The sequence below is a fragment of the Acanthaster planci genome, linkage group LG13 (assembly GCF_054643075.1).
Source record: "Acanthaster planci isolate LZ-2023a linkage group LG13, COTS_SCS, whole genome shotgun sequence".
Lineage (NCBI taxonomy): Eukaryota > Metazoa > Echinodermata > Asteroidea > Valvatida > Acanthasteridae > Acanthaster > Acanthaster planci.
The window spans coordinates 13,242,220-13,269,304 of record NC_141789.1 but is presented as its reverse complement, the minus strand read 5'-3'; the positions used below and the strand labels follow the sequence as shown (position 1 = coordinate 13,269,304).

The window sequence follows — 27,085 nt, the reverse complement described above, 5'->3', positions numbered from 1 at the left end:
CAGACATGATGGGTGTGGGCAAAAAGGTTGAAGTGTTTGTGTAAAGCATTCAAATATTATCAAACGGGATATCAAGAGCTTTGAAAGTGTTAATCAAGAATAAGGCCTGGGATTGCACAGAACTGCGGGGATCAAGTTGGCTGTCGAACATGATATCGTCAACCATGTTAGCTCGGTCGTGGGCGCGATGACCATGACGACACACGATGATTGATAGGCCTAACAGACCTACGTCGATCAGAAAGTTTCACGTTTTTAACTGCAAACAGCAACCAAACAGTTTGTTTTAATTGCCAAACCTGCACAATCTTGAAAGCAATAATGAAGCAGTTTCTCTGTCAAGCAATCAGGACGATGCTAGACTTTTCAACCCCATTTTGCCGCCAAAAAACTCCCAGCACCTTACCTGTTCCATGTCCGCCATTTTTCTGATGTTTTGATATGACATGATAGACACACGAGCAAAATTTTCACGGTAAACCAAGAGCGCCCTCTCTGGTTGTTCACCAGCGCTTTGTTCAAAAGAAACTTGAAGAAAGCCACTTGAACCTGAATCATGTGCATAGAACGACCACAGCCAGTTAGTTTGAGCAGCTTGCAGCTTAATCGCTGAAGTGCTACAAGAATCATAATGTATGACCCAATTTTTTGTATCTGACGATTTTTTTCTAATTTTCATTACGCCCAAAATTTAAATTCCGAGAAAAGTACTCATCTGATCCAGACGAAAAATTTGGCTCCATGGACTTCAAGATTTCCTCACCTCACTAAATAGCACACCCCGCTAACGTGTCACAAAAATAACCCAGTGAAAGCGAAAAACAAGGAAATTTGAAAGTTGTGTTCTTGCAAAGGGTATACATACTGAGGAGTAATATGGTCTGCTCTTTTTACGTCACAGCTTCCTACAAGAGGCTGCTAAAACTATCGCTGACCATCAACACAAAAGTAGAAAAATAATTCACGAAGTGTTCAAATACCCTACGCGGCTGTAATACACGGTACTACATAGGACCAACTCAAAATACAACCCTATTTAAAATTGATGGGACGTTATTGGGTTGTTTTCTTTTATTATTTTTAACAAATATGAGGTAAAATTGGAAACCGTAAAGTGGTTTTCTGCAAACTCTGGCCGCCCATACAGGTTGTAGGCAAATGGGAGTAGATGATCCGTCAAGACCTAGACTTTTTGGTGTTATGTCCCAGAGGGTGGGTAGGTTAATCAGGCTAGGCTTGTAAAACTTGGTTTAAGCAATCTTGCTGACTTGCATTTGAAAAGTTAACATTAATCGTTAATTTTGTTAAACTCCTTTATAATGTTTATCGATGTGCAATAATAGTTATTTTCTTTTATTCTTTTATGAGCTTTTATACTTTTTTTGTTACATGTTTCTGCTTCTGCTCCTTATACTGCACGCTATTCAACAAACTCCACACTGGGACTAGTTGCAGGCGCGTAGTGGCTAGCGCCCCCCCCAGCCCTCAAAAATGATGATACCTGCATGTCGTTTGGGTTTGACTTGAATGCGTCGACGGATGTACTTCAGGGTCGGATCCAGGGTTTTCCCCAAAGGAGGGGTGTGTGAACTAAATTAGCAATGGTATAGAGTACTGAAGTGTAACGTTACTGTAAATTTCAGGCAGTAAGGCCCCTGTATTTTTCTTCTCCCTACCTTTTCTTCTTTTTTGGGGTGTGGGCCCCACGCCCCGCCCCCTGGATCCGCCCCTGTACCTTTATTGTTTCCCCTGATGTTTTTTGGCTTGCATAGGCTATCCCGGCACCAGGTCCTTTTCATTTTGTTCTTTTTTCTTTCGTAGTTTTATGTTCATTTTCCTTTCTGGAGGTGTTCGCAAAATAAATAAAACCAAACCAAACAAGAAACCAAGCCTCCATCAGTCCCAATCCAGGGGGGCGCGATAATGTCCTAGCACTTCGTAGAAATAATAACTCGAGCGTCTAGACTGCCACGTATGATGTTGGGTCCGGAAATAAGTGGAAATAAACATTACAAAAGGAATCTTTGAAGCACGTAAGATTAAGAGTCCATGTATCACGTCGTGCAGCCGCGGCCGCAGTGTCGGTTCGCCTCACGCCTGCCTAGCTTTTTAAAGCAAAATTCCCCATTTTGCACGTTTGAATTGGCTTAACACTAGGTGTGACATTGCAACAATGACGCCTCCAACAAGAAATGGACTTTTTAGGGGAAGACAGTCGTTTTTTAACGCCGTGTTAGTCGTGTTTTTGTTGCTGTCTCCGCTCGCGTCGTGTGACATCCACCGTGCCAAAACGCATACGGGGAAAGTCTCCCCCTACCCGACTAGTCAGCTGCGTGCCAACCGTGAAAAGAGCAACGTCAACGGTGAAGCTGTGGTGGTTTCAGATGACGAGGGCGAGTTATTCTCGGAGTTCAAGACGGAATCGGAAGCCAAGGGTCTGGAGGCGTGGGTGTGTGCTCTGCTGGCGACCGTACTGGTTGGAATGACTGGAATATTCCCGCTTTTGCTGCCCATTGACATCGGACCTGATGTGCAGAATGGAGGTAAACATGCTTCAGGAGAGGCCTAACTAAAGGCACAAAGTCATTGAAGGAGGTTAAGTTTTTGAGGACCTTTTATTGAGTGTATTTTTGGTAAGAGTTCCATATACAGATATTGCTAATTTTCCCTTGCCGTAGTTTATTAGCCATCAGAAAGTGACAACATGTCCTAAGAAGTCAATTTTAACAGTGAAAACATTGAAGCATTTACTCAGAAATCACAATTTTCCAGACCAGTCTCATAAGGTTCTCTTGCATAGGGTGTACTGTCAGTGATGTCCATGTGGAACTCTGTTTTTAAACCCCAACAGTCCCAAATCCTCGTAGTTGAATACGATTTTACATACACCCTAGGGGTTGGGGTTAACGTGGGATGTGTTGGACTTTTTCCTCAAATGTTAATTTTGCTCGTTTATCAATGGCCTAATCACAAAGATTTAAGGAGATGTACATGTACATTCAATTCAACCATGTAGGCCCTATGAATAGCCCTACAGTGCTTAGACATGTGCTTGTACATGTATGTTCAAATAGTTCCAGTGTAACAGTTGCCAATCCTACATGTATGAGGATCTTATGAATAGTGGGAAATACTGGTTAATCATCCCAATAGGGCGATCGTACTGCGCCATCAGTCAGTCCTGTTTCAAATCTCCAACGTTACTTCACTCTTTTGAAACAATTTTTCCAGTTATAAGATCCGCCAGTTATAAGATCAACACTGCGCAGAGATCACGTGGTCGTACAGATCGTCCAATTGCGCCAAACCTGAAAGAGTAGCAAAGTGTATGTAGAACATACCGGTAATTGTCACCATGATTTTGCACCTCAAGCCAATTTATTTCCTTTCTAAATTCCGGGGCTGGTCAGAGGTCTGACCATGCTTCTTGGAAGTTGGAGTCGTGGAGGCAAAGTTAGCCAAAGGCCCCCCACTCAGTACCCTACCCTTCTAGTCATGCTCCATTATCTTACCTCCATGACTGCAAACTTCCAGCATCCTACTGTGGTTTTGATATACATGATAAGTGCTCCTAGAGGATTTTTTGTTTTCAAGTAAAAATTCTCTCGATGTTCCGTCTGCCCTGATCTAAGTATGGTGCCTTCTCTTTCATAATGTGACCTCTCATCTGTGAAATCTTCTTCAAGCTTTATTGCCTTCTCACAGTTCACTCCTATTGAAGTTAGCTGTGCTCCTGAGAAAAACAATTGTTCCCATGCAAATATCAACTCCAACCTCACACAGTCACACTGGAACCTTGAATGAAGAAAAGGAAACATGAAAATAAATGAAATCAGGCCAACTGTACAGTTTAGATTACCAAATTCTCCAAAATTGTCATGATGTAAAGAAAGATGAGGTTCTCATTTATTTACCAGCCAAGTTTGAGTCGCAGCGTATCAATTCAGGTCTCGATTGAAGAGAGAATCTTGCCCCGAGGATCAAGCCTGGTGCATATGAACAAGAGTGCCAAATTTGATCTTGTCTAACTTCTACACACTTCCAATTTCGGCGGCCCTCTGTTCCCGACATTTTGACTTGAGCAGGTGGCCAGATGTCTTCCAACGCCAACTCCAGTGCCCCCACTCTGAAGATCAGCGTCATCGTGTTCATGATGCTCAAGTTATACAGCAGATGAAATTTTTCTTAGCAGTTTCACAAAGTGTACCTTCAGGTGTTACATGTACCATCATTTGTTCAAGAAATCAGATTTAGTCAATACTTAAAGCACAGTGTACATGTACACCTGTACTTGTCTGTGTACATCGGGTAATTAAATGTGTGGAGAGGTATTTATAATGCATTGAATAATAGCTTTTGTGAACCTGTAAATTATGTGCATACATACATGTACAGTATGGTAAATTTAACCTACACACATACCGATTACCGGTACAAATACGCTGTGCAGCAGCCATGTGTTTAGGTTGCATTGTCAGCATTTTGTATTTTCTTGGTACACTTATACGTGTACATTGTCTATACATGTATACATGCATGTACATGTACAGTACATGTACCCACTTGTGTGTAGCACAAACTGACCCGGAAATACAGGCAGAGAACTGTTGCCAGATGTGGCTGTCATGCCATTCTTGTCATAACTGTGTGCAGGATATGGACTTGGCCTGGCCATAATGTGGCATGTATAGGGCTTGTAACTGGTTATTTACCTTCATTTCAGAAACTGATTACATACATACAAATTTTTTTTTTTAACCAAAGAAAAAAGGGGAAGTGTTGTGAAAAGAAATCCTTACAAAGGGTCGACCTTTCAAATGTTTGCTGGGTGGGTGAGTTGTTCCTACGTGTTTGTCAACCACTTAGTTTCAACCCCTAGTTTCAAGTGCTTTATGACTGCATAAGGTTAGTTGCAAGGCCGTTACTTGGAAGATCACACCACTTGTGCCCAATTTCTGACTGAGTTGGCCCTGCCAGAATGTCTAATGCAGGTGCTGGCTAGGCCACCGTCAACCTTTTGACATGACCTTGGCTGGTGTACCCAAGTGGGCTCTGTAATGTGACACATCAAACGGTCACGTAGACCATATTATAGGCAGTACTGCCAAGCGAGCATGCACCTGCATGTGCATGTACATGTTCACATGACACTGTGCACGGGATGCATTTTAAATCGCCATCATTTTAATCTGCATGTAGAGAGTCGATGTGACAATCAAAGTTGATATGAAAGATACACATGTACATATACACATGCATGTGGCATGATTAGTGTAGACTCATTTTCAAGTTCATTTTACAAGTGCTGACCCCGTTGCATCGTACAGGTCAACAGGTGGAACCTTTGTGTTTTATGGTCAGGTTTCAGCCGGAATGCTTGTATGTAAAATCCATAATTTTGGAATTGCCAGCATATTCTCTGTTCCCCAGCAGTCTGGTTTGGAACACAGTGCTGACAGAGGCTTTGAGAGGCCCCCAGATGTGCATGTACATGTACAATGTATACCGGTATGCATACATGTAGGTAATGCGCTGTAACTGTACACATGTACATGTACTTGTACATGTACATGCACTGTATAGTGCATTATGCATGCGCGCACCGGTGCAGACGTATATTTACAGTTATGACCTCACCAGATGAACTTGTTCCAGGCGACATGTGGATATCATCCAGGAAATTCACTCAGCCAGCTGTAAATCCGGAGTCTGCTTTACTGTACTGCTTTAATTTGTCGTTTCGACTTGGTCTGGCACTTTAAATTTTAAACAAAATTGTATTTAAAATGTGTGATAAAAATGCACCGCTCAAAAATTATATGTAGGCCTACTTTCGTATAGAAAATGTGGAACTAAAGACCCAAGTTGCAAAGATCAGGGTTGAAGTACATGTACATGTATGTCTTGCAATGCCCCACTAACAAGTCAGACTGAAATAAAATCCAACAAGTTCAACCTGTTCGATTAAAGTTCTGGCTCCAAAGCCCCCACACACAGTCCACGGCTCTGATGTTAAGCCCCCCTAGGCCCTCTGTTGTCCCCGCGCTTCAGAAGTTGCAAACTGTAGCAGCCTCAGTGCCCATTGTTCTCAACCTTCAAAGCATTATTTTTCACTGACAAACAATGCATGATACATGCCCATTGGCTTTGTTGAGACCTGTAATGTTTAGCCCAAACAGATCAGAGGTGTTATCTCCTGATAGGGTCAGTCCAAAGGCTGAGATTTCAGTAACTTACCGTTGAACTGGGACTTTGTGGACTCTCAGTGAGTTTGACTGAGGATGGTTTTAGTGTCTGGAAGTGTTGGAGACATAAAGCTCTGTAGTTTAGTTGAATCATGAATAGCTCCATGGTTGAATAAAGTCACCACAGCATTCTACAGAAGACTAGTTCAACTTCATTAACCCTAACCCTAAATAATGCTACAAATTACTACTTGTAGTAAAATGTAGTACTGAGCGCTGTCGCTTGTAAGAGGACATGACTTTATTGTTCTGTGAAGCCATAAGATACAGTAGATAAGACATTGTACCATACATGTACACTGCTGTGGCACTAGGAATGCACGGCTTTATTGTTCTCTGTACAAGTAACAATGGAAGTAACCTACATGTAGCCAGAAGTAGTAATTTGTAGTGCTAGGTCCTTCAGGCTCAGGCTAATAGTACTAAGTACTATAAGCCAAACAATATGCTTGGCAGTTAGGTCTAATGAAGTACATCCCTGAAATACATGTAATACCTTAAACAAGTGCTACAGAACTAGGTAAAAATCATCTAATATACATGTACTTTTAGTAATGTTGTGCATGCACTGGACACGTACCGGTGTGTACCATTAGAAAACTTGCAACACTTGATTTTGGCAATTACAGTACCCTCTCATTTTGAAGACACTAATTATCCGGTACATATGAAGCAAGATATGAGACGGAGAGAATCCCCTCTCCCTCCCCCCACTTTGTGTTGGTCATTGTCTCACTGGAATCTGAGGAATTCTTTTCAGACATCCACATGTAGGGGGATGTGTTAGGTAACAATAGTCTAGAGTGTATATATAGCAATTGGACATGTTGGGAGGGGGTACCCCTCAGTCTCATTTCTTTCTGGATGTAATCGGGTGCACTGAAAGGTTTTTTCCATAGAGGTGTCTGGATGTCCTTGGAACAATCTGTAAAGCGGTTTCAAACCCATATGCAGCAAGGTATGAGATGGAGAGAGCCTCCCCCCCTGCTTTGTGTTGGTCATTGTCTTGCAGGAATCTGGGGAATTCCTTTCAGACATCTTGGGGGGATGTGTTAAGTAACAATAGTCTGGAATGTGTATAGGGATTGGACATGTTGGAGGCGGTACCCCTCAGTCTCATTTCCTGTTGGGTATATTCAAACCGCCGGTTTGGACACCCTACCGGTATTTTGTTTTGCAAATGGGTGATTCGTCGCTAATAGGCCAATTCTGGGTGTTGAATGTAAAGAGTACATGTAGATCAGCTGGTAGTTTCATGAGGTTTTCCCAATGCTGCCGACTTGGCCAAGAAACAGAAAATTATACAGTTGAGTATAAAACTCAACTGCAGTAAACTGCAGTACACTATTGTGGCAGATTTGAACACACCCTTTCAATTACTGGCTAAAACATGGCACACATCTTGTAGACCTCTATCCTTTATCCCTCTCCATTTGTTGACCCAATACGCAATACCGTTCATAGTTCATGATTCTTGCATCTTTGTTCCTTATCTCTGTCTCCTGTGATGCACAGAAGGGGCAGCAAAATTCAAGTGCCTCCTCAGTTTTGCAGTCGGGGGTCTCCTCGGCGATGTGTTCCTTCATCTGATGCCAGAGGCGTGGTCGCACATTGCTCCAGGTAGGTCTGTTCTTGAGAGTGAGACTAAATTGGGGGTGTTTACGGTGTGGGCTAATCCAGGGGCCAGAATAAGAAACCATCAGTGCACTCGTACATGCGCATGGTATACATGTGCACGTTGCATACGTCTTCAACCAACAAAGCGTAGGGCTTTACTAAAATGCGGTATATGCACCCTCAACTTTAAGAATGCACACAAGTGTAGTGCGTGAGGGCAGCCTGTCAGAGTCGCCCATATGCTTTGCCCGGACTCATAATTAAGAAGGCATACTTTTTTACTTGCTCTGGAACCTTCCTGGTTAGAGTTTGAAGGATCTGGGATGGTTAGGGTTATTATAAGAATGCTTGCCATGGACATGTGAATGCGAGCAAGAAGTACCAGTAGAGTTGGTGGGCATGAGTTACCCAGTGCAAGATTCTTGGCTTCTTGACAAGTGAGAAGCGTTGAACCCACTGGCGTGGAATGGACCTGTAAGTTGTTCTTCCAAAAGATTTGTGCCTTTGATGGCTTCCTTAAGATGTGAAATGCAGCACCAGCTTGGTAGTGGAAAAAAAAGCAGTTTGCTCTTGTTTTGCAGAGGATCACGATGGTCAGATGAGGATCGGGATGTGGGTATTGGCTGGAATTTTTACCTTTCTCGTTCTAGAGAAAATTTTTGGAGATGGCGAGAGCCACCAACATGAGGTATGTGGCTTTCCAGAAAAGATTCTGTTGCATTCTTTGCATATACATGTACTGTAGCAATAATCAAAAGCACATTGCAAGGGTCTGGATTTACGGAAGTCGGTTGAAGAGAAATGAAAACACAGGAACGTCAGGATCAAGCACGCTTGCACCACTGAAAATTCTTTTTTGTGCACCACTGAGCTGAAAATAAAGCCCGTGCACTCAAAAGACTTTCCATATAGCAGTTACGAAACGTTCAAAAGTATACCATCGATCGGCGGTGTCAACACTAAGGTTTTTAGTCTAGATTTGAGAATGAGATTGCTGAATAGTTTGCTACATGCATCTTGAAAAGTGGTGAACCAGTAGGTTAAGTCAGTAGAACTTGAATGTGGATGACACAGGCAAATAACCTTTCATACAAATGACAGAGCCAAGTGTTTTAATGTTCCAATTTTGTCAAACTTGTTACAATGCTGCGGAACCCATGAGAAATCCTGTTTACACATTTTAGCCGTTGACCTAGAAAAGTCATTTCCATCTTGTCAGGATGTGGACTCCAAGAGCAAAGTTGCCGACGGCGCCTGTGAAGAACGCAGAGCTGCAGCTCACACGGCACTGCCAGATGCCATCTTGCCGCCCTCTATGAATGGCCGGGCTGCCATCTTGCCCAAGACCAAGAAGAAGACTAGGAAGAGAAAAAGGACGCACGAAAACGGGCGGAGCAAGGGCGGAGCCATGGCTAACGGCTTGATGGCCAACGGGCATGCAGTGAGCCAAGTCGGGCGGAGCAGGACAGCTGGTTGTCAGGCAGAAGACAACCGAGAAATTAAAGTCAAGGTAAAGTGATCTAAATGTCACTAGAGGGAAGAAAAAAGTTGAAGTAAGATACATTCACTTGCCATTTACAGCGGCGTTCCACTGAACTTGTCATTCACAAATGCGTACAGTAAGCCAACACTGCTGAAACAGTTCACAGGCACACGCAGCCAGTGAGTTTGCTAGCTCTTCAGGAGGACAGATGGTATTTCCCATGTGCCCTCGTTCAGGCTGCGTGCCGTTCCCGTTACAGGCACTGTCTGGTGTGTTGGCATTAGTATTACGAGCACTGTCAAAAACACCTGTGGAAAAACCCATCATTAGTATGATTAATAAGTCAGTCAAGTCTTTTCCTTGCGCTTAGTGTCGATGCTTATATGAATTTTATTCATTATCAATGCATACGAAAATATGCAGTGTTGGACTGTGCTACATGTTTTTATTGTGAAAAGAGTTGTTGGTTTTGTTTTAAAACATGTAAAACAAAACCCCCAACCCTCCAAAAACCTTCAAACACCAACGAGAGGTTTGGGAGCAATACCAGTTCAATGGAATTTTAGGAGTCAAAATGTTCCTTTATATTGTCATGTTTATGTCCTTGCTTGCTGTCACATTTCATGTTAATTGTATTCGATACTTGCGCTCGTTTACTTCAGCCCAAAATGCGTACGTGCACTCACATTACGTCCTGACAGGTTGATGTTTCACCCCCTTGCTGTTTCAACATTTTACCCTGCCATATTTATGTACATTTGCAGCAGTTGAGAACCACCCGTACAAAATGCATTAGCATGAAGAAAAACCAAACTTAAATCAATCAATCATGGCAGCTTATGTTTATTTTCAGTGTGTAACTTTTGTATCTTGGTTTAACAAATATTTGACTCCATTTCCATGATTTGAAATGTTAACAGTCTCATGTTTAGTGTGCCCCTTTTTTTCTGATTACTTAGACCATGCTGTCCTACCTCCATGTTTGGACTGGCTTTTTCTTTACCCATGCTGCCTTACAGACAAAATGTCATCCAAAACTTGTCTTTGCAAAAAAATTCTTTCAGTGGCTCGTCACATAACTCTGATGTTATCACCACTGTAAAAAGCATCTTAGTCATCTTACGTAATCATTCAGAGAGACAATGTAATGCAGGCCCAGTGACAGAAATACCAATAAAATTCCAGGTGGTCTTAAACTTTTGCAAATGACTGTCGATCTATATACCCCTGTCCGTTCAACATGTCTCATTCCTCTTTTTCCCCCCACGTAACAGACTTCCTCAACATATTCACCGCTTTTCCCTAAAAAGTATTCAGTGTCACAACAAAAATTGTCACAAAAATATGTACGGATTTCCCTGTTGGATACACATTTTTAGAATTCTTTTTTTTTTTCTCGTGTTTTGGGGAACAGATGACTTCACGTCATCAGATAACGTACATTTTGCAGTCTATATTTGGACCCCGGCCATTGTGACTAGGGCTGAGTCAATCTGAATAATTCACTATTCGAATATTCGATCTTCAGTTCAATCGAATGTTTAAATATTTGGTGGTACTGACCAGAAGGTTGTTGATGAACAAACTATATACAAAATCAGTCTCAATAATGCACACAATTGCACATTATAATCCCCATAAAAGCTTCTCAATTCTAGGACTATCTCCAGCCACAATTTAGCAAAATTTAACAAACAGTACTTCTTGCCCTGTTGAAAATTTCTATTCCTTTTAAATTTTGTAATGAATAATTTACTTTTTGAATCTTGTAAGATAAATTATTCTGTCACTTTTTATTTGAATCTGCTTGAAACAAGCCTCTAAAGTGTGATTTTTGTCATTTAAAACAAAACAAACTTCTCCTTTTCTTTTTGTCTTGTTCGTTGATTTTGCATTCGAATATTCAAATTTAGAAAAATAATATTCAAATATTCGATAATCGATGGATATTTGGATATTCGAATATTTGGCACAGCCCTAATTGTGAGAGAGAGCCAAAAAAAATTTTTTTTTTTGATGTGAGCACAGGTGTTGATTTCCTCAGGAAGTCTGTGTCGAATTATTGCATCATTTGATGAGGAAAGTTACTGTGTTAATTTGTATGCGCCCATCGATTGGAGGGATTCCCACATGGAATTTGCATTTATTGCAATTCACCGCCGATATCGACTGTGCGCCGCGGCATAGCACTCGCACAAAGCCCTCCGTGCCGACTTTTAATGTGTTTATACTGGCGAGAGCTGTGCAAACAGGTCCCATGCCTTGGTGGCTCTCATCTGTCACGGAATTATATCAGTTATTGAGTTCAGGTGGTTATTTTATAGTTACGGAGGGGTGTAATTTTCTTCTCTGCGTTTATGGTACCAAAAAAATGATAAACATGCACATCTGTTTCAGTGGTTTATGTGCCATTTAATTTAAAAAAACACAAATTGCATACTCTGGAGGTTTTTTTGTAAGACAGTGCTCGATACCATTTGGAGTCTCAAAAATTAATTTTCATTTTGGATAGATTCACTAATTTTTTTTTAATATGCCTGTAGTGTTTAGGGGCTAGTGTTTTTTTAATGTCTTGTCAAATAATATTGTTCTTGCCGTAATACAGGGTATTTCCTTTTGCGACAAAACATGTCCAGTTGTTTTCCGTTCAACAACTCGGGGGGGAGCAAGTTAGAATTATGGGATAAAGATTAGCCCAATGAAATTTAGCAACAGACAAGTTTGCAAAGCTTACATTTGGCCTTCCGCTGAAATAACACAAGCTTATTGGTTACTGGAAGACAGATGGAAATATCCAATTTTTTTAAAGCAAAAAATCACAGACAAATCGCTTTTTATCTGAGAGTGCACAGCCCTTGCATTCACCAAAATCAGCTTCAACTCCGTCGCCTTTCATGCATGAACACGTCCGATCTCATCTCGCCGTTTTTGCTAATCCGTGACCGTCTGCACACAGATGGCAATCGCATTAAATCAGCTCAGCCTCTCACCAACACACCCCCCCCTGGTTGCTTCATGCAGTCACATCAGTGAAATCGTGACCTACGTATGCTAGACGGCATGATGAACAGCTTGGGCTATCCATCCCTCCCCCCCACATCCCGTCCTGTCGGGTAAACAGGCATGATGGCGAGATTCTGAGATATCCATGTAGATTCTTGCTCAAAAATGCCAGACCAGCAGGGCTCACTACAAAGATAGTATACATTATTAACCTTTGAGTCCTCTTGAATTTTCTTCAACGGGGGGCCTTTAAATTTTAATTTTACAGTCCATGATTTTTTCTTTTTTTACTTGAGAGCAGATAAATTCCAAAATATAATTTCACTCGGATACATCTTACTACCCCCAACTGTCCGTGAAAATATTACACATGTGCAGTACATTGCAATTGAAAGTAAGCCTCAAAAAGGGGAAAACTGTTCACGCTTTTTTCCATCTGGGGAAATGATTATTCAGTTCACAAAATGTGAAGAATTTTCCACTCGGTGGGAAAAATTATCAGACACATCTGGGGAAATGATTATTCAGTTCACAAAATGTGAAGAATTTTCCACTCGGTGGGAAAAATTATCACACACATCTGGGGAAATGATTAGTCAGTTCACAAAATGTGAGGAATTTTCCACTCGGTAGGAAAAATTATCACACACATCTGGGGAAATGATTATTCAGTTCACAAAATGTGAAGAATTTTCCACTCGGTGGGAAAAATTATCACACTTTTTCCCCTCTGGGAAAAAGAATTTCACAAGTGGGTAAAATGTTCACACCGTTTTACACAAGAGGGAATCTTTTTCACAGCTTTTTTCCCAAGTGGGAAATTGGCCAGTGAATGGGGAACTCTTTTCACAATTTTTGTGTGTTTTTTGCAATTGAAAGTTTAACCTCAAAAGCGGAAACTTTCCACACTCTGAAATGAATATTCATTTCACAAATTGTGAAATTTTTTTCCCCTCGGTGGGAAAAATTGTCACACTTCATTTCATTTTGTCTCAATTTTTTTCACAAATGGGAAATGTGAATGGGAATCCTTTTCGCAATTTTTCCCCCTCGTTTTCACAGGGTTAAGTTTCAATTGCAATGCAATGTATTTGCTGTACGTTTTCTCCAAGAACACTTGATACACAAGATCCAATCAGTCACTGACAATTTGAATTTTTTTCAGGGGATTGGGTTAGTTAGGTATGTTTTCAAACCAGGACCCTATAATTCTCCCCACTTCATTTTTTTTTTGGGGGGAGGGGTGTTTCAATTTTAACTTTCCTGGAAACAACTCACAAGTTGATACCAGGAGATACTTCTCAGGTCTCCCCCTTTTGTTACTGTTGTTAGGTTATCGGGTACCTCAATCTTCTCGCCAATTTCATCGACAACTTCACCCACGGCTTGGCAGTTGCTGGCAGTTTCCTGGTCAGCAATAAGGTGCGTTGCTCCGTGGACATTATTTTCTCGCTTACCTCGGTAGCATTTCACCTTGAATTTCTGAGATACTCATACGAGTGCATCGAGAGCACTGACATTCTTTCTTCTGTGATTTGATCTTTCTTAACCCCTCCCCCCGACAGGTTGGTTTACTGACAACTGCTGCAATTCTGCTGCATGAAATTCCTCATGAGGTACGTAAATGTACACAGGTAACTCGCATATGATATTCTCTTGGACCCTGTCATAATATTTGTATCTACATCTAGGTCTTCACTGATCGCAAATATAAAGCCAGATGTTTACAGTACTTTTTAGCCACAGCTTTCTTTCAGAGCTGTTTACCTTTGTACATTCATTGTGTATATTCCAGTGGATGTAATTACAGGGGGAAGAGTTACCTGACTGGTCGAATGGTTGATTGACGAGCCTGGCTGATGTGATAGACTAACAGGTGGTCGGCAGGCATTTATGTTACTCAGCTGTAATCCAATCGATGGATTGCATATTTTGCAGAGTGGTGGATTAATAGATGTCTTGTCAGTTCTTGATTGGTTGGTCGCTTCATTCTTGTTTCCCGCTTTGGTCTTTCGACACCTCAACAGATTGGGGACTTTGCGATCCTGTTGCAGTCGGGTTTCGGCAGATGGCAAGCCGCCAAAGCCCAGGTCTGCACAGCGACAGGGGGTCTCTGCGGGGCTCTGCTCGCCCTCATGTCAGAGTCGGCCGAAAAAGCAGGTAAAATGTCTGTATCCATGGAAACAGCCCATGTTTGATTTGCGTAGCAGCAGGGAAGGTAGTGTTCAACATGGTCTCCAGAATAATACAAGTGCTGCATGGTTCTTGATTGCTGCCAGGAAGATGAATGCTGCCCTCTTTTGTTGAGATGATGAAGCAGGCAACATGTGTCTGTCCTGTCTGAGGGATATTGCCTCGTACTTTGTCTCTGCTACATATTATTTAAGACCAGCTCCATTGCAAACGCTGGTGTTGTAGGAAAAACCTATGGGCTCGGCCGGATTTGGAAAAAGAGAGACCATTGTCAAAGAAGCCAAGATTTTACGGGGCAACTTTGGAATGACGGTAACATTGCCAAAGCATTTTGGCTCGACTTCAAAACATTGACTGCAGCAATATTCAGAGTATACAAAGGAAGAATCATTTGTGTCAAATCATTAACACAGCCACTGGTAATGGTTTACAGCTTTTGTTTTCCTCTCAGGAAAGGGGGCAGAGCTCAGACTACGCTGGGCATTGCTTACTCGGTCAAAAGTTTATTTAGTGTTGATTTCCTGCTAAATATAAACAAATTGATGAAAGTGCATCGTGTAAAGTATGCAAATATGTAGATAACCATGTTGGATTTATTCTGTGTTTAGTTTTACTTTCAATATCCATAACAGAAGTTGCTATTTTAAGCATTGCCACACGACCGTGTGTTTATTTGTGAGGGCACAATTTGCATTTATACTTTTGGTGTACTGCCTCATTGACTTGTAAACACTTGGTCTTCATGCCACGCCTTCCCTTAAACAGGCCCGGATGGATTCTCCTGTTTTTTGGTTTACACAGGTGACAGTGCTGCATGGATTCTACCATTCACTTCAGGGGGGTTTCTAAATATTGCCCTGGTGACAGTACTACCGGATCTGCTGGAGGAAAGCAACCCAAGGTAATGCATATGCATAGAGAGGCGGGGCTGATGAAGCGTTGACAAAATGATTGGCTGATGTTGTTTTCTTTGCAGTTCTGGTAAATACCAGATACTAGTCGGCCAACTTGTAATAGCATGCGCACAAAATTCACGACAATATGCATTATGTCTTGCTAACAGCTGTTTTCAAACTCAACTTTAATACTCTAAGTAGAATTTCAAAAACAAAGTAAACAGGCATAGGGGAGGGTCATTACATGATGATATTTTGCATAGTTTGGCTATTAACCCTCCTATGCTGAAGTCACTCTTTGGGTCACTTGGTAAACACCCCAAAGAAGCACAGCTGTGTCGAGTTGTGCACTGCACCAACATGCAAGAGAGTGACCTTGGGCACTAGTGCATATTTGTGCTGTAAAACTAAAGGAGGGTTAATGACCATTTTTTATTATATATATAAGGGAGAGCATCAAACAAGTTGTCTTTCTCCTGTGCGGCGTGGCCGTCATGGGTGCCGTCAATCTCATTGTGGACTGAGGAACAGGTTGAGGAACATAGTCGGCGTGGCCTGCCAGCTGAGAGTGCTGCCAGGCGAGAAATCGGGTCAGCTCAGACGGATCAGGTTCATCAATCGCAGTTTAGTTGATCAGCCCCAGACCGCCTCGTGAAGATCGCACGACAGTGTCTGCATCAGGTGATGGTCGTGTGGACGGTATCGACCAGGTTTATTGGTCTCCATGAAGGGGACAAAATAAGAGCTATCCCTGTGAATGATAATGTGATAATAACTGTGGCTTCTGGGTCATCTTTAAGTCTCTCGTTTTTATGCAAGTGATGTGCACAGTTCTGCCTTCGTAGCAGCGCAAACTGAGTAACTGGTATAACGTTACTCAAGTGTATCGTGCACGTATACAGTAGGTGTGTAATAATTTATCATCTTCTATGCAGGTGTCAGTGGCGTAGTCGCAAACTTGCCTTTATTTTTTTTATGCCGAGAAACTGCTTGAACTAATGCTTTTTCTGGTAATTACAGAAAAGAAAAAACTACCATTATTAAAAACCTTAAAAAAGTGAATTAATTTTAGTTATTTTATTTTGATTGCCTTTTATTTTTTTCAACCTGAATCATAGCCATGACTTCACTCAGATGTATTTTTTCATTGTAAATACAAATATGATAATAGTACTTTTTTATCAACCTAAACGTGAGTTACAGATGGACTTAATCTTAACTTTATGGGTTTTTCCAGTATTGCTGAAAAATTATGGAACTTTGATTCTTAAATACACTCACATGTATAGCGGTCAAAGAAATGTAAGCTTGGGAAGTATTGTACATATTTACAAAGGAATTTCACTGTTTCATGGTTTGATCTGTCATTAGGATTATGCTTCTGTAATCGTAAGTGAACACAATTGGTGACATTGCTGAACATCGAGTGCACTCTGCATCAGCTGAAACCAACTGAAAAGGGTCCATTTATCGTATGCACTAATTATGTTTTGTAATTGGTACGAGTACTGACGGGTACGCCCAGTTTATAGGCTTTATGCAGTGTCCATTGGGGGCGCTTCAAGGTAGTTCGCTGCAGAGCCGTGCAGAGCATTGAGGTCATAAGCACATAAGCACACAAACAACTTGGAACCCCGTAGACACTCGCACGGGCCCATGTGTGAAACGTGCACAAGTGCACGAGACGTGACACGCATCTGAATTGATGACGTCGGAAACATTTTTAAAAGCTTCATGCAGAAGACTACAGACTGAATCGTTCGAGTGCGTAAGCGCGTGCACGTTACATGACAATGCAATAAAACAGCATGTCACCCTGTTCTCGGGCAAACTTGGTGCATTATGTACAAGAACAGGCCTGACACCTGTAGCTTTACAGTGGTCCCTATGGTGTAGAGAGAGTTGCGACATGAGTGTCACCGTTGTTGGAAACAGACTGGCAGGTGTAATGTAGCAGTGCACGCTGACAGTCGGTATACAAGAGCTACATGCCCGATACTGTACACACAATGAACAGCCATTTTGTTTCCAAGCTCTGAAGCTGGTGCTATACTGTCTCCATACAACTGTGGGTCACCGCAGAGCCTTCTGTGGAGAGAGTTGTGACATCTTCAAACTAGGGGCCAGTTTTTACTCCGGAAGTGCACCCCGAGGGGCACAGGATGCGCGCTTTGCACTGGGAGCAATTCACTCACCCGTCAGTGTTTGCCTTTCATATCCGGCAAGATATGGGATGGAGGGAACCCCCCCTTCCTCCGAAACTCAAAGTTACACATCCCTCCCGGATGTCTGAAACGATTCCCTGAGATTGGGGTCAAACAATGACCCACACGAAAGGGGAGTTCTCTCCGTCCCATATCTTGCTTCAAATGTAGCATTTTGCCCTGTCCAATGGATTAACGCATCCCCATGCAAAATGGCCGACAGTATTAGAAAGGTGTTCTAAAACAACTGCGAAAGAAAGCGAAGTAGTGTTCGTGTCATGAATGTGAACAGGGCTCGAGGAAGCTGACAGTGCGTCTCTTCAGACGTTCAGATGGACGGGGTTATAATAAACCCTTGCATGAACGGATTTCTAATGACAGCTGTGTGTAACTTTTTTTAATAAAGCAGTATATTTTAAATACTATATGCCAGAATATGTAAGAAGGTTTTTAAAGTGGTTCTTCATCGTCTCTTGCTTGCATGTTATCAGTTTGCTTTGTTTCTTTTGCCGAAAACAATGGTATGTCCGGGCAGTTGAAGACGTTTCCCTTCGTTGTAGCCCGTAAAGATATGAATGTGTTATCCGGCGACCAGAATTAGAGGATACTATCCGCTCCGAGCGGGAACAAATGAGGGCGTGGTTTTAAATGAAATTTAAATATAGTAACTATAATGCCCCTCCTCCATTTAGTCTTTAAAAAAATGATTCGTCGTTACTGACGGCCCCGCCCCTTTCAGTTGAATGTTCAGAGTGTCAGGTATCGAGTTGACACATGGAGGTACATGATAACCAAGCATAAGCATGTTGCAAGAATCTACCGTTTTTGATTTCTTCGAAAGTAGTTACCGTTGATTTACACCCAGAGTAAACAGTTGCTCTTTGGGTGCACTTGTCTTTTAAAGACCAGTATAAAATTGCACATAGGTTTTGTGTAAATAACTTTGAAATCACACAGAGCAGCTTACCCTGTGGCCGGAAGAAGCAGCCGGTAGGCCTGGCTATTAGTTTCGAACTCGGACTCTCGGCGATTATGCATTGGAAGTCATATTTTTAATAACAGATCAGAGGTCCTGCCCCCCGTCCACTAAATTTAACCCAACACCCATCCAAAATATGTAGCCTAACCCTGCAAAGTTTTCCCCAGCATGTTGTCCAATAAAACGGATCTATAACCAACTTTTCCGGGGCTTTGAGGCTAAAAAAAAGGGGGGGGAGAAAGAAAATCGGGGAATGGTGGCAAAAAGTTATGAATTTTTATGTGTAACCTATTTCTGAAATTTTGATGAATAATTTCCCTTTCCGGAAGTTGCAATGCACTCAAAATCACAACACTGAAATCCACTTAATCAGAAACCAGATTTATAGAGCTCTTTATTGCCGGAATTCAGGAGAAATTGTCGGGCTGTTTATTCGGAGGTTAGAGGTTTTCGTGGAATCTGCTCTCGATGCTGTCGGGTTTTATTTAGCCTAGTTGTTGGAAGAACAAAGTACATGTATCCCAAACCACGACAAGGCAATTGTACTTTTTAAAATCCGTTTGTTTTGACGACTAATTTCATTTGGGGAAGTGCGTTTGTATTAAAAGCAAAAATCCCCCCTCTGTATTGCCTTCTCATATCGCCTCCCCCACAAATGTTATTCGGACAACAATTGGAATTTTTTCCCCTGGATTCACAAAACCGGAGAAAACAAAACCTCGCCAACATTTTCAATGACTTGTTTGTTATGCTTAAAGCGACCTCTTTTTCATGTAGAAATGACCGCTCTTTCGTTTACTTTGAGTTGACAATCAAGCATTAACATCGTTGACACCGCACACCAAGGGAATTTATGAAATAACGACAATATTGTTGGGAATCGATCTGGAAAAACATTCTAATTTTTGGCCCCTTGCGTATTTTACCGAGGAGGCATTTCTAAATTGTAACAACTCATTGGGAATCTCGCTAAATCACGAGCAATACTTGTAAGGTATCACCCCCCTGGACTTGCAACATCCCGGTGGAATCTTTCTGGAGAGTTTGATACGTTGAAACATCTGTAATCCACAGTTTGCCGTAGGGAAATTTCATGCACAACTGAACTGCAAAGTGAGGAGTTCTAAGCAAGTTACTATACTCTTCAGCAAGGTTAGAGTTTTCCTGTCATGTTTACATGAGTAATTATTTCGATTGTGATTGGACTCCACGTGGGGGCAGTGAAAACTTAAAGAGAAGCATGGTAGTCTTAGAGTTTTTCTCGGACTCGTCTACCCCCACCCACCATCACAGCCACCGAACTTGAATATTGCTGCATGCACTGGTAATATAGCTTGAGGGTCGTTATAACCCTCCCACCCCGTCCCACCTAACCTTCCTCTTCCAAAATAGCCTCATCGTCAACTTTTTATGGATATTCACTGTTCGATCGATTACCATTTTCCATCAGCCGACTATTGAGATTTGACTAATTAATGATTTCCCGTCTGAAAAAAAAAACATCCTTCATATCTGTTTTGTAGTTTATTTATTGTTCTGCACGAGGGAATCACAGTTCGTATGGAGCACTTCCTATAGCCATGTTTTGATTGCGCGCGCTGGACCCATTCGAACAAAATGATGGTCACGGTAGCGTCTCGTCGGGGTTATGGAAGCCAGCGACCTTTTCTGAGTTCTCCTAATTGCACGAAAGGGTTGTTGGGAGCCACTCAATGGAGACGGGATGTGCCCGGTCAAGGCAGTGTGGTTCGTGGCCCGCATGCCTGCCGATTTTAGGCTCTATTTTTGCCTTTCCTCCGGAAGAGATGTCAGCGCACACAAAATGGGTGAGCTGGGTTAGTACTTAACGGGCCGCTCCAACTTTTCCTGGGCCGTGGGAGTAGGTTATACTGCCGTCCGGTCCTATCTTGGGAGATGCCTTTTCACCCGATTCACACTCCCACTGTTCACCCATCAACACGCTGTAAATATTAGTCATTCAATTGGAGCTCGCTTTTTAGACATAAATAAGTTATTATTTTGGTTTGAAATTGCAGGAGCAAATGAAAACCAAGTGGAAACGGTTTCACCCGATTGAGCCCGACCTACCACAAGGGTAAAACCTCACTCATCTTAGACTGGGCATTTCCTCATTTTTCATCGTATCAATCAAACATCTCTTCAATCCCAAGCTCCTTTTGTATCATCTTTGTAGTTCGACTCTACAAAAATCCTTAGCCTGTGACACTTGTCTTGCGTTTGCAAGAAACGGACGACAGCAGTACGGCAGAATTTGCTCGCCTTCAGTGGAGCAAATTTGAAATGTGCCTCCATGAGTGCATTCAGTCAACAATAGAATTTATAGGAAGGCGAAAAAATGGATATTCAGACAACAGTCGTCGAAATTGAGAACATGCCCTGGTCTATGCCCTCTATACTTTCGGAAATACGATTTTTGGGGTCCTGAGCTAGTTACTTTTGGACGGCTCAAATTCGTATCATTCATGTATTTTGTCCGATGACTATAGCTATTGTACTGTATAGTTACTGGATAGAGGTCAAGGTCCCTTTTCCAATACTCGACTTGGGCTCCGTCTCAGGCTGCGTTCCCAAAACGAGTCCCCGATTGTGGGCCTGAAGCGTTTAGATCAAATTGGATTACTGTAATTTCTGGCTCTCTTGCATCTCATTTGATGTTTTGTGGCACTATTAGACTGATTACTGCGCTTACAGCTTCAAAGTCAGCTAGTTAAAAACAGTTGAAGCCTGAGACGGAGCCGAAGTGGAGTATTGGAAAACGGCCAAGGTCTTGATTTGTCCGCGGTAAAACTGTGAGGTAGCTTAATTAAAGCTTGAAGCGGCTTTGGCCTTTTATGCTTAATAACGGGATGTTATCGTCTGCCTTTTCAAGTCAGGGACACGCAAGGACATCTCCAGCCCTCTGGCGACACTGATCTTCCTTAAAAGTGCACCAAGAGTGCGAAACTTGTAAATATTTCATTTAGCTTGGACTGAAACGAAAAGGTTGGCGTCTCCCCGTTTAATTGGAGTTGTGGGGTTGTAAATGGTCAATTTCGTGCCCACGGAAGCGGCTGCGGACAGCCACGAATTCTGTCGGTGGGCGAGCGCGCCCTTAAACCCTAAATGCCACCCTCTCACAGTCAGGAAATTGACCAGTGAGTGGCCTTAGGATTCCGAGGAGTTTGCTACGATCTTTGAAAAGAAAACAATAAAAACAACTCCGAAAGTAACCAACCGCAAGCATGCACCACTAGTTCATCAACAGCCAGCTCAACTTCACAAGAATAATTCTGAGCGCTGGGGAGAAATTCCCGTTTCGCCTCAAATCAGATGACATCTTTCTCCTCTCTTAGGATATTCCAGCTGACCAAGTGACGTATACTGTCCGTAAAAATCACGCAGAATCGGCTTTGATCGAATTTTAAAAATGACACGTGGGAATAAGTTTGGATGCTATGTTGCATATGTATAATTATCACTTTCTCAAGGAATAGTACTTAAATATTATTGCCTGGTATTAAAATAAAATAATTCTCGAACAGCAAAATTTGATGACAGTGGGTGAAAACCTAAATACCGTCTTTGAAATTTAAGTAAAATGTAGTTCAGCAAGCAGCCAAAATCATCTCTTTAAGCCCACCGATTTACATTATGGTGCTTCTCCGAATTTCAAACCATGAGCAAAATAAAATGCCTTGAGAATGCATAGACTAAGTTAACCAGAAACTGTCCCATGCACGGTCTCCTAAACTTTAAGACGATATACAAAGATAAAATGTTCGGAAATAGATGCCGTAGCATGAGACCAAAAACACACAAAAGAGCCAGTTAGTTGCTGTCGCTTAAATCGTGTTTCCCTAATCGTAGCGCATTATAGAGCACCCCCGTAACCCTTTTTCTTCACCCACATCAGCATGGAGGCTATAATCATAGAGCGATTTCGGTGTTTAAAAATAAAAGTCTATGTCCATCTTCATGGTGTCAAAAACTGACAGATAAATTTTGTTTACTGCATTGATGTGGGAACATGAAGTGCCCTGTTTGTGTAACTCAAACCACAGCCAACAAAATACCTATTCACATTTGTAAAACGTTCCTGGGAGTTGAATCACGAGGTCTGGCAGAAATGTTTTAACCATTGCGGAAACACCGCCAGAGAGAACCTTCCCCGCCTCGTCTAATTCGCGTCGCAAGTTATGCCGCTTTAACTAAAATCCCGCTTAACGATGGCGTCCAGCCTGGCAATGGCCACTAGCATGCCGTCCAGGATGGCCGGCAGACGAAAGGACTCTGACTGCGGTCGAAGAAGCTGCGATTTCAAGAGATAATACGAGACAGTGCATGAGAGAGTTTTTGTTATTCCAGAAATGTTGCGAGACTGTGGGATTTTGTTAATTGACTCGGAAAAAGCTGATAATAATGAGTGAAACTTTCAAGTTTCTTCTTCTTCTTTAATAATGACACCGTTATCACGAATTTGAAATAATCACGAAACGTAACCTATAACCAATGGACAAAAAGATTGTTCAATTAAATACAATGCTGACATTGAGTGGGGAGGGAAGTTGAATTCGAAAAAAATTCCATTCAAAGTTATCTTTCGGCAAAGTAAGGTAATGAAGGTTTTCATTTGTACTGGTAAGGTTTTCGTGGTGTCAACTTCTACACACTGTAAAAACTCTGGTGTTAAAATCAACACTTTTTGGTGTTATCAGATGACCACACCACAGGGTATTACTTTAATTAACACACCTATATGTGTTACACTGCACTGGAGGGTGTTAAAAGTAACACCAAATAACACCAAAATTTTTAACACAAATGAAAAGTGTTGATGTAGTCCTCTGGTAACACCAGGGGTGTTAAATTGAACACCCCAGGCTTTTCAGTGTACAGAGAAAGATAAGTAGTCATGCGTACAGCTAGCTACCGATCAATAGGTCTTGATAGGCCTACAGCAAAACAAAATTGACAACGATTTCTTGAAGTGCTGCTTCTATCTGAATGAGTTTTGTTTTTGTTTTTTGCTTTTTTATTGTTTTTTTGTTTGGTAAATTGGCATCGTGTCAGTATATAGAGACCACTCCCATGGGAATACATTGAAACAGCATCCACCAGAAAAATAGTCGAAGGGCCTACCTCCAACTGCACCGCGCAGGGAAGGGACATGTCGACCGTCTGCCTTGTCGTTAGCTCGGGCGAGGTAACACCTGCAGTCTCGCTGTCCGGGCTGGTGGTGCCTGTTGGCGGGTCGGACGCCACGGTCGGCGCTGTAGAGAGTGGCTGAACGTCACACGAGTGGAAGTCGGTGAGCTGGGAACGCGGATCAGAATGCAAGGAATCTCACAAATTTATCGAAGTATTTCGAAATCTCGAAGTGAGTAAAGTTTTGTGAGTTTTTGGCTATGGATTACGTTTTGACTTAAGGTCCGAGAAAAAAGTTTTTTTTCTTACGGAGTGATAGAAGGTATACGCGTTGTGTTAACATTCATAATACATAGCTACTGACATTTGTTATGCGGTGCACTAAATTTCTGGGAATCTTTCATTTAAAACAAAAGACATTCAATTTTTTTTATAAGGTGTAGGCCTGCATTTTACGATTTTTCTCATTGGTAACATTGACGCTGTGAATAAGCTTGTACGAAATATATCTGACAAAAAATATAAAATAAATCTTACGTAACGGCGCAGTCCCGAGACCGAGGCATTAGCGAGGCGCTGGAGGGATAACAGGTCGTCAGAGAAGTCCGGTTCGAGGGTGTGAGCATGCTCCAGCCAAGGGCTGAAGCTGTCCACTTCGCAGGTAGTCGTCCAGAGCTGTTCCACTGCCTAGGGATGACGAAAAGCACGCTAAAATAATAAAATAGGCCCACGGAGCATGAATTTTTATACAGAACCATGGTTATTCAATTTCAACCGTCAACACCTTGTCACGCAAGCAATATTTTAAATTTGTGTCTTAACTACTTTTGTTCCTTCCAAAGAAGGTCGTGATCGAATTTAGAATTTCTTGTGCTTTAATTCTAATCGGGGTATTTTTTCCTCGAAGTGGTGGAGGCTTGGGTTAGGGCACAAGAACGGGATTTTTTCAGACTAGAGAGATTCGTCGACAATCGACATTTTCAGGGTGAATTCCCTTGCCGAATCGGCCGGGTCCATCCCCCGGGACACTCACCCCTCTGCTGTCGTTAAGGCTGACCACGGTGACCGGTGACATAGTCTGAAGTCTGGGTAATCGGGACTCGTTTGCTCCGCGATGAGCCTACAAAATAGTAACAACAAAATACAGCAATATTTAGTGCGAAATAGGTTGAGTAGGGATCGGGCAACGCAGGTATAACCTGATAATATTTATCTCGAAAATCCTTTTTACCTCATAATCTTTGAGAAGATCGCTCACGGCTTTGCCAAGCCCGACGATGTAGTCTTGATAGAACTCGTCCTCAACGATGCACTGGACGTCCCTGACTACCCGCGCTGAAACCGTTTCCACCGGCAGCAGCGGTTTGACAGGAGCGGCACTTGCGACGCCCGCTCGCGAGATCAAAATTAGAGTGATCAGCGTCGAAAACATGCCATCAGGGTGCCTACTCCATTGCAGTTTGAAACTCGTCATATTCGCCTTTAAAGGGTCGTTTTTAAACGAAAAGAAAAAAACAATAAACAAGATGTTCACATGTGTATATTTTTGGTTGGTAATGAGAAATCTCCATCTTTAAAACAGAAATAATAACAGAAATTTGTGGGCCGAAAAAGGGAATAAAATGACGGAGAGGAATAGAACAGATTTATACTTCTTTTTTCAGAAGAAATACACAGATTACCGGTAGTAAAATCGAGGTCCAAATATAGTGTTACGAATAATTAACAACACGGAAAGTCACGATGGCATAATTTTTTTCAAAATGCTTTAGATATATCTTATAAAAAGAGATTCGCAAAACAATCTTGAAAACTAACTCTAACGTTTTATTGTTGGTTATAATTTAACGCCGCTTAAAAACCACCAACTTGTGGGAATCAGTTCCAGCGAAACTTACACTTGAGTTGTCAGGTAGTGTGGAGGCGGTCACGGCGCTTCAAACGTCGGGTCGGTTCGGTGATCGTTACACAGTCACAGTGGCTGGGCTGTGTCCAGAAAGTCTCTTTTTCTCGAGCTAGTCTTCGAAATTTTCGACTCCAGTTTTTAGCAAAGAACTCTCCGGCAAGTCTTGTCAGTTCGAGCCAGTGATGTGCCTTTTATATAAGTATGGCCAACTTCCATGGAACGAAATCAGGCGATCTCAATCGTTCGTCAGCGAAATGATCCTCACTCGTTGACCACCGAAAATTGTGTTCCCTATTTTTTACTTTTGAGCTCATCAAAACTCTTTTTAAGTGCCCACCAGTTGTTTTATGGCGAGGCGATTGCAGTGATAGGTGTCAGACAGAATCGTCATTTACAAAATCTATACCCGGAAATTTCTTTGCCGTTCGAAGGTGGGCGTTAACCAAAATTACCTGGCCGAGGAAAAGGCAAGGTTTTCAGCATGATTGTATCACATTTTAATGGGACGCTTGATCACCGAAAAGCAGAAAAAAATGCTAAGCGATTTATTTATACTTTTTTCCTGGAAACTCTGACCGATGCTATCCATTGTACGGCTGGATTCAGTCGAAAAATATTGTATGTATTTGGAGCGTACTGTGCGCAAATCGTAGTCCATGTGATCGATTTAACCTCCACAAAATTTCATTTTAAGCCGAACAAAACACCTGATGCAATTTTGTTTGATCAGTAACAGGTCGGAGGTGACTAGTTATGTAGAAACCTTTGAAATACCTTAACCCCTCATTTGGGACAGGAGTTACTTGAATGTATGTCATATTAAACTCGCAGAAAAGCGCTCAGTCGTGCATAGTGTGCCCAGTCTGAAACATACGCTCTGTTTTGTCGAAGAGCGCATTTCAGCCGAACAGAAAAGGGGATTCCTCACTGGAAACCGGCGTCCATTAAACAGCTCTCTGCCTGAGGTAGGTGTTTCCTCTAAAACTTGATGTTGGTTTCAAAACAAAGAAATTACGTAACATGCTAATGTAAGCCAAGCGCCTACATAAACACCACAACGTAACCTGTAAAAAGACTAAACAATCGTGATTTTTCCTGAGCGCACGAGATTAAGCAAGAAAAATCCCGCTTATATTAGAAACTAATAGTAAAAACAATTTAATGGGATTTTCTGAAGAAAAAATGAATAAAGCCAGAAAAGCTGAGAGAAAATAATCAAAATCGCATCCATGTGTACATATTCAAGGTCTGTGCGCATGCGTGCATAATTATGAATTTATTAGTTAAAAGGTCTATGCAATGTTGCCCTCCATTATCTTCCAACCCAACACAGTAAATACCCAATAGATTTCTGCCTCCTTGCAAAACTCAGACCAATTAAAAATCATCCTCGTACCCCACATGTTTATAAATC

At 42.0% G+C, this 27,085-nt stretch overlaps 2 protein-coding genes across 2 annotated transcripts in view; one reads left to right on the top strand and one right to left on the bottom strand.

The window, feature by feature from the left end:
* Positions 1 to 497, bottom strand: part of xpo7 (exportin 7) — a 30,785-nt gene extending 30,288 nt beyond the window's left edge. The window contains exon 1 of the mRNA XM_022242555.2: positions 407 to 497. Coding sequence (XP_022098247.2) covers positions 407 to 448 — 42 coding nt within the window. The 5' untranslated portion in view covers positions 449 to 497. The remainder of the gene's footprint in view (positions 1 to 406) is intronic.
* A 1,541-nt stretch (positions 498 to 2,038) lies between these two features.
* On the top strand, positions 2,039 to 18,086 carry LOC110983357 (zinc transporter ZIP13-like). The gene is made up of 9 exons (XM_022242556.2): positions 2,039 to 2,543; positions 7,761 to 7,865; positions 8,444 to 8,550; positions 9,082 to 9,372; positions 13,681 to 13,770; positions 13,914 to 13,964; positions 14,376 to 14,508; positions 15,343 to 15,442; positions 15,886 to 18,086. The coding sequence occupies exons 1-9, from the start codon at positions 2,174 to 2,176 to the stop codon at positions 15,959 to 15,961; spliced, it is 1,323 nt and encodes a 440-aa protein (XP_022098248.2). The 5' UTR covers positions 2,039 to 2,173; the 3' UTR covers positions 15,962 to 18,086.
* The last annotated feature ends 8,999 nt before the right edge of the window (positions 18,087 to 27,085 follow it).

Bases quoted from the DNA above. Each gene is read 5' to 3' on its own strand.
- LOC110983357 (XM_022242556.2), top strand. From the start codon at position 2,174: ATGACGCCTCCAACAAGAAATGGACTTTTTAGGGGAAGACAGTCGTTT. The intron at 7,866-8,443 runs GTAGGTCTGTTC...CTTGTTTTGCAG, and splicing joins GTGGTCGCACATTGCTCCAG to AGGATCACGATGGTCAGATG. The intron at 8,551-9,081 runs GTATGTGGCTTT...CCATCTTGTCAG, and splicing joins GCGAGAGCCACCAACATGAG to GATGTGGACTCCAAGAGCAA.